The 7,500-nt window shown below is 36.8% G+C and overlaps 1 protein-coding gene across 1 annotated transcript in view; it reads left to right on the plus strand.

The window, feature by feature from the left end:
- LOC125036198 (MAU2 chromatid cohesion factor homolog) overlaps window positions 1–7,500 on the plus strand; it is a 17,616-nt gene that overhangs the window by 7,064 nt on the left and 3,052 nt on the right. Inside the window, exons 2-11 of the mRNA XM_047628646.1 lie at window positions 1–162; window positions 474–596; window positions 1,190–1,300; window positions 1,938–2,058; window positions 2,613–2,777; window positions 3,242–3,393; window positions 3,640–3,735; window positions 3,874–4,079; window positions 5,007–5,209; window positions 5,623–7,500. The exon at window positions 1–162 is cut by the window's left edge and continues 18 nt beyond it; the exon at window positions 5,623–7,500 is cut by the window's right edge and continues 3,052 nt beyond it. Coding sequence (XP_047484602.1) covers window positions 1–162; window positions 474–596; window positions 1,190–1,300; window positions 1,938–2,058; window positions 2,613–2,777; window positions 3,242–3,393; window positions 3,640–3,735; window positions 3,874–4,079; window positions 5,007–5,209; window positions 5,623–5,795 — 1,512 coding nt within the window. The 3' untranslated portion in view covers window positions 5,796–7,500. The remainder of the gene's footprint in view (window positions 163–473; window positions 597–1,189; window positions 1,301–1,937; window positions 2,059–2,612; window positions 2,778–3,241; window positions 3,394–3,639; window positions 3,736–3,873; window positions 4,080–5,006; window positions 5,210–5,622) is intronic.

Here is a 7,500-nt window from a genome sequence, read left to right on the forward strand (position 1 = left end):
ATTGCTGGCTTTGACGATGTACGTTCTGAGGCAGCCAGCGAACTTGCAAAACTGTACGAACAGACCGGAGGAGTCGCGAGGTCCAAGCCTCTGTTGCGCAGGGCCATCGAACTCTCCCGCCAGAGTGTCTATTGGCATTGCCGTATCATATTCCAAGCGGCTGTAAGTTATTTGTGTGTATTCTGTATTATGTTGATAGCATGTGGATAATATGAAAATGTAAGTTTAGATAATGTGGATAATATACAATTAAGTTTGTAAAATGTGGATGACAAACAATTCTGAGCTTATCCATTTAGTTTTTACTATGGTTTGTGAAGAACTCTTTTTTTTTTTAATTCTACTGTGGTAGTGTTTTATTTTCTTGTTTATAAGTTTATATGTTTTTCATATACTCTGATTTATATACCATTAATGAAACTATGTAATGATATTAAAGAATTAAACAAAAATAATCAATTTTTGCATTGCAGCAATTGAGTTTAACGGAGGTTGACTATGCAATGGCTAGTACCTACTTGCAAATGGGTTTGGAATACTGCCACATGCAGGGTGTTGCCTATAACCAGGTGCTTTTTCTTCTCAGCAAAATTATGGTAAGTTAGATATCAACAGAGATGGGGAACTTTGTAGGAGAATGTGAAAGAGTACCACTCCCTGTTGATTACTTTTTTTGGTATTATTTTACAAAGGGTTATGCAGCCTCCCCGGCGGCTCTCAAATGAAAGGTCATCATGAGAAAAGATTATAGGATGAAAAGTATATTTACAAGTAGTGTAGAAATGGGGAAGAAAAGTTAGATTTACTCTGATGTAGGATGTAGGATGTAGATGTTGGGCATAGGCCTGCTATCATGAACACTATTTAAACTTTTACTACAAAAATGGGCAGTTGCGCACTCTTCTACAATTCAGGTTTATATTTGTAAGTTACCATCTGTATTTTTATCATTCTCACAGATCTTATATCTTGTTTGGTATTAGTGTTTATTTTGCATGGATGTTGGGATGTGTGTAGAGTAAATTGTCCATTGTTGATGATTGTATACTGAATAAACATTGTTATGCCTTTGCAGGTGACTACTCAACATATTGAAAATCATCATTAGTGACAGGGGTTAAGAAAATAGTTACTCCTCTAGAGAGAGAAAAAACTGAAAATGAATTTTTTTTTTCCTTTTCTTTCTCAGGTGATGCTCCTTGAAGGCCGTGGTGCTGCTGAGGTCCAGGCGTTGCTCGCTCAGGCCAACCAGAGTGTCGAGCAGTACAATGGATCACAAGGCCAGAAGGAGCACCTCAGGGTAAGGCAAGAAAGTAGGACGTGAGAAGTTATAGTGTGTCCAATCTCCGGAAAGGAAAAACTAGTGACTCGCCTAGAAGGCTGATTCTTCTTCTTCTTCATCTTCTTCTTCTTCTTCTTCTTCTTCTTCTTCTTCTTCTTCTTCTTCTTCTTCTTCTTCTTCTTCTTCTTCTTCTTCTTCTTCTATTTCTTCATCTTCATCTTCTAATCAGCTGACACTTAATCCTTGTGTTTAGATGTGTTTGGAATTTTAAAAACTTATATGCTATACTTTACTTGCTTTACACCTTGATTATTTTTTTCTCTAAAGAAACTCCCAAGGTCTAGGGTGAGTTGCCAGTTATTCCTCTCCTGAGACCGGACAGAGAATATTAAAAAAAAAAAAAAAAAATTCTGCAGTGACTATGGATGTGCAGTAGAGAATTGTGGTAAGGTTTTTGAACTGCCTTTTCAGTGTTTAGTCTTGTGATAGTATCATGTTGAAAGATGTATAGAAAAATAGATGCATTCTTTATAGTACACTCAACCAAGATAGATGCAATGTTGTTATTATTATACCAAAGAGAAAGGAGTTAATTGAATTAATTTTTTTATTCTAAGAGATCATTTATCAGCTCATACATTATGCATCATTACAGGTGTTTTATTTGGTGCTGCTAGTGTGTCACAACCTGAACAGTGGTCAGGTCAAGAGTGTGAAGCCGGCACTCAAGCAACTTCAACAGTCTATACAGAATATTACCCAGCTGTCTGAACAGGGTATGTATCTTTTTTTTTTTGTGTGTGTGTGCGTGTGTGTGTGTGCGTGTGTGTGTGTGTGCGTGTGTGTGTGTGCGTGTGTGTGTGCGTGTGTGCGTGTGTGTGTGTGCGTGTGTGTATGTGCGTGTGTGTGTGTGCGTGTGTGTGTGTGCGTGTGTGTGTGTGCGTGTGTGTGTGTGCGTGTGTGTGTGTGCGTGTGCATGTGTGCGTGTGTGCGTGTGCGTGTGCGTGTGCGTGTGTGTGTGTGCGTGTGTGTGTGTGCGTGTGTGTGCGTGCGTGCGTGCGTGCGTGTGTGTGTGTGTGTGTGTGTGTGTGTGTGTGCGTGCGTGCGTGCGTGCGTGTGTGCGTGCGTGCGTGCGTGCGTGCGTGCGTGCGTGTGTGCGTGCGTGCGTGCGTTTGTGTGTGTGTGTGTGGAGATAGAGAGATAGAGAGATAGAGAGATAGATAGAGAGATAGATAGGCTAATTCTGCTTGTTTTAGGTCATCTCATGTTCCATATACCATAAAAGAGATAATGTACAGAATATAACCCATTCTCTCACCACACTTTCCAGAGGTTATCCCAAGCAGCACGAGTGAGATGTTTGCATGGTTACCTCGTGAACAACTCTGCGTTTTGGTGTACCTCGTCTCCGTGATGCACTCCATGCAGGCAGGGTATATGGAGAAGGCACAAAAGTACACTGACAAAGCGCTGTTACAGATCGACAAACTAAAGGGTAAGATAATTTCGTTTGTTCTCTTTGCAAATGGAGTTGTGAGTTTGTTTGTGAGGTCTCAGGTTTGGGTTATATATGCATTTTTATGGGGGATAGTTTACATAAGTTTGAATTGCCAGTTTTATGTTTTGGTGTTATTTTTTTTTTTTTTTTGCTGTTTTTGTTTACCAAATCCATCCTGGCGAATAAAGTCTATTGATAAGTTCGTTAGTTAGGGATATGTTCAGAAAAGTGGAAACTGTTATAATGTAAGTTATTTAATTCTCATTGTGGATCATTAAGCAAATACTTAATCTTGTTTCATTTGGTGGATCCAAATGTGCCTCATTAGATTTTTATTAGAAATAATTCAATTTGGCAGGTCTTATCTTTAAGTCTATCTGTCTCCATGTGTGATGCATCCATTTTGCAATTTACACATGACAAAATAATTTTTTTATTTTTTTATTTATTTTTTTTTTCAGCTGAAGAAAACACATCCATTCTGAGGTCTTTGCAGTTGCTTCTTCTTGAGCACAGTGTTATGTGCCACCTGATAATCGGCTCGAAGGCCCAAGCCATTAAAGAAATCGCAAAGGTGTGCCAACTCCTGCAAGAGGATGCCAAGCAATTACAGGTATGGCACTCTCTGCTTCAGTCTAGTTTTAAGATAATTTCGAAACTTGTTTTTGCAGCAATGCTATAATTTTTCTTAGTGACAGTACATATATTAAGTTTGATTTGCTATTTGGCTAGTATTCAGCGGCTGAAATTTTACCAGATTGCTTTGCCCTGTTGCAGTTATTAAAGATGACATATGACCTATGATTATCATCTCAGTTCTGTGAGTGATTTTTGAATTTTTATTTTTATTTTCTTCAAGGCTCACCGCGCTCAGTTGCACACTCTGCTTGCAGTTTATGCCATGAGTATGAATAATTCTGAAGCTGCTGAAATACAGTTCAATGCTGCTTTAAGGGTAAGATACTGATGTGTTTTGATTACATATTAATATCCAATAGATTCAATGTCTACATTTGATGACATCATTAACACACACAAAGCTATTTAACCAAATGTAATTCATATATTTCTTCTCTTTATTTTTTACTCATAGACCTCAAAGAACAGAGACCTCTGGATCTTTGCAAACCTCAACCTGGCTGTAGTTTACCTAAGATGCAAGCGGGAAAGGGACTTTGCTGACATCATGGACAGAATAAACCCAGAGACGCTGCCCACCCAGTCCCAGAGTTTACGAGCTGCTTCCTTTTATGTTCAGGGCCTCCACGCTTTCTTCACGAGCCGTCACAATGATGGAAAGTGAGTGGGAATGTTCTGTTAAGGGCATGAGATTTTTTTAATGTCTGTCAGAGCTTAACTCAGTGCTGCCGGGAAAATGCTGTGCTCACTTTTTATTTTTTGTGAAGTGTCTTTGTACATAGATGGCTCTGAAATACTATGAATATCGATTGTGTTATTTTTATTAAAGACATTAGAATTACTATAATGTTATAGACCCTAGTAACAGCAATATAAGATAACATAATATATTTTTAAAAATCAAGGAAAGGGTTAAATGGGCGAGATAGGCAGTACTCGTAATTGGCTCATTGGTGACTTTGTACAAGTGTAGCCATCTCTCTATGTGTAAAAACAATTGATAAAGTAAACTTACAGTGGGTATGTACATGCCAAGAAGATTCTTTTCTTATAAGTATGGTATTTGTGAAAGTTTGTAAATACCCTTATCATAAGTATGATATATTTTTCATATCTGTGACAGTATATGTATATACAATGTTATGAAGTGTAAATTTGAGTAAATAGACAGTTGGAAAAGTAGTTTTTTAAGGATTTAGTTATTTTTATCTTGAAGAAAACAAAGTTTTTAATATTATGTAGTTTTTATTTAGATTCCAAGTCCATAAAGTTACAATATCCAATTCTTAAACATTCAGATTCAGTTTTTTTGTAGGAAAATGATCATCAGACAGTTTTTTTTTATTAATTGCTAAATATACTGTGCTAAAGTGCAATTATTTATCTTCAAAGTGTGAGCAAAATATATGCTCATATGAAGTAGCTTTCTATCAGATGCTTTAACTGTATTATCAGAAAGTAAGCGCAAGACTTGTTTGCAACTCCAGGTTGCAAATAAGCACCCTGAAGCCATGACAAAGATGTTTAAGAAAATAAATTTACACAACCACTGAAATTGATTCCTCTCACCTATGCAACCATCTGCAGGAGATTTTTGAGAGAGTCCCTGAAGATGGCCAATGCGGAAGACCTGAATCGCCTCACGTCCTGCTCCCTGGTGCTTCTCGGACACATCTTCCTGGCCCTCGGAAACCCCAGGGAGGCGCACAACATGGTCACGCCGGCCATGCAGCTGGCTTCCAAAATCCCTGACCTGCATCTTCAACTGTGGTCCTCAGCTATACTAAAAGGTGTGTGTGTGTTGGGGGGGGGGGGGGGGATTGTGTGTGCGTTTTAGTGTGCGTGCATTCATGTCGGCATTTGTGTGTGTGTATGTGTGTGTATTGGAGTGTGTATTATCATTCATTGATTTCTCTTTTTATGTAGGGTTCTAATGTTTCATCTGTGCTGTTTATATGGATTTGATATTTATTTATGTATTCACCCCAGCTTTTCTTCTTTTTTTCTTCTCTTTCTTTAATGAATGAAGTGATAGTGAAGAGTGCAGCAAGTAACAGACATAAAAGCTGTATTCTTCCTTACTGTAATTAAAAGTTGTGAATTGTGATTAAGAAAATACAGGTGTATTTAAAAAAAAAAACCTACTGACGAAAAAGCCTGTCAGAGGCAAGTGAAATTCACAGTGTTTATTCCGCTCCCACAGATTTGTACCGGCAGTTTGGGGATGTCCCCCACGAGCAGGAGAGCAGCCAGAACCACTACAACTTTTCACAAACGTTACTCACCGACCACACCACGGCCTCTCTCCTTCCCGAACACAGCCTTATAAAGTGGACGGATGGGCCATTCCCTCCCTTCATTGCGGAAAAGGTTTAAAGGAAGGACACGTCTCTGCAGCTGTCTGATGGCATAGGGTAATGTAAGGGAGGGTTCTGACCAGTGAGTGTAACGCTGGGTGATCATTTATATTCAGAAAGTTCTTTTTCCCCCTCCCGTTAATCCTTACCTTATAGTTCTGACTACTTAATGTTTTTGTTTTCCATCGACCTGATTTTCATCTTGTTAAACTCTTACTGTGTACAGAATATTATGTACCATGGATTGGGTGGATCATGTGCCAACAAAGAAGAGGTTGGGAAGAAAAACAAAAATGATATATGGGAAAATATTTAATATTTATAAATAAGATTTCCATTCACCTGAAAGAGATTTACATTTTATACGCTGTGTGAGATAATCAAAATTCAATAATTACAGTATAGTGGCATTTTCTGTAGAGGAATGCCATGATTTTTATTTAAGTTAAGATATGATTTGTAATATTTCTGTCATGTGACTTTTGAATGGTTTCATTTACCATACACAGATTGATTTTATTATTATTATACTTTTTATTATTATTATTATTATTAATATTTATTTTATTTATTTATATTTTTTTCATTATTATTATGTATATGAAAGAGTAAACTTGTTCAAAATAGACAAAAATCAAAGATAAGAGAAAGGTGAGTTACACTTAAAGTACCATTTGTTACTTTATTGTTATATAATAACCACAAAAATTGTTCCAGTTGTAGAGTTTGTTGTAGCTCATCATCTCAAAGTTAGCATTTAACTTGCTTTATGAGCTTAAGGTTTCATTCACATTTAATTTTCTCGCTTCCCCACAAGATTTTCTCGTCCTTTTTTGGTTCTCTTTCTTTTTTCTTTTTTTTTGACAGCCACTGCTAGGCTTGCTTGCTTGTCAGTGATTTTTCTGCACCTAAATGCCATTAAAGCAGCAATAACGGCTTTTCACAGAGATGCTTTAGGAAGCTTTAGATATTTATCCAGGAATCAAGCAGAAAGATTTGATTACAAGCCAAATGCTATTGATATGATTCTCCAAGCTCTGGTCTAATGCATTGCTGATTGTTGTACTGTCAAAGAGGCTTTTGTGCATTTGTTTCTGGCAGTTTCTTCAACCCCACAGACTAGAAATATTCATGTATTCATCTTGGGTTTTCCTTACCTCTGTCGTCACAGTGGGCCAAAGATATGCTGATGCGCAAATTACAATCATGTCTCTGTTAAACCAGTGTGTCTCCAATTGCACTGCATAAATAATTTGTGACTAAAATTAGTAAGGGAGAGCTGGAAATTGAAAATACAATGTATTGCAACAGTGCTTTATAACTGTTTTTATTTATATCATGATATTAGAAGTGTAAAAGGGGAATTTAAGTTTTTTCTCAGTGTTGATAATTTTGCTTTGCAATATCACCAGTGAATAGTTTTATTTTTGTAAAAAATAATCTAATCATAATAATCTGGTAAAACCTTTATGATTAACAGAGATGAAAAAGAAATTTGAAATTATGAATGCTGCTTCATACAAATTATCATATCAGCATTTATGCATGTCAGTCAACATACCTATGTTTTTTATATGTGATTGCTGCTTCTAATTTTGCCAGAGAAAAAAAAAAAAAAAAAAAAAGATATATGTGTGAACTTACAGAAACTTTCCAGTACGCTTTAATGTGACAAATAACATTAGTCAGGATGTATATTCTCCTTCAAAGATTTTCATGACAGA

Source organism: Penaeus chinensis, chromosome 20 (assembly GCF_019202785.1).
Source record: "Penaeus chinensis breed Huanghai No. 1 chromosome 20, ASM1920278v2, whole genome shotgun sequence".
In the NCBI taxonomy this organism is placed as follows: domain Eukaryota; kingdom Metazoa; phylum Arthropoda; class Malacostraca; order Decapoda; family Penaeidae; genus Penaeus; species Penaeus chinensis.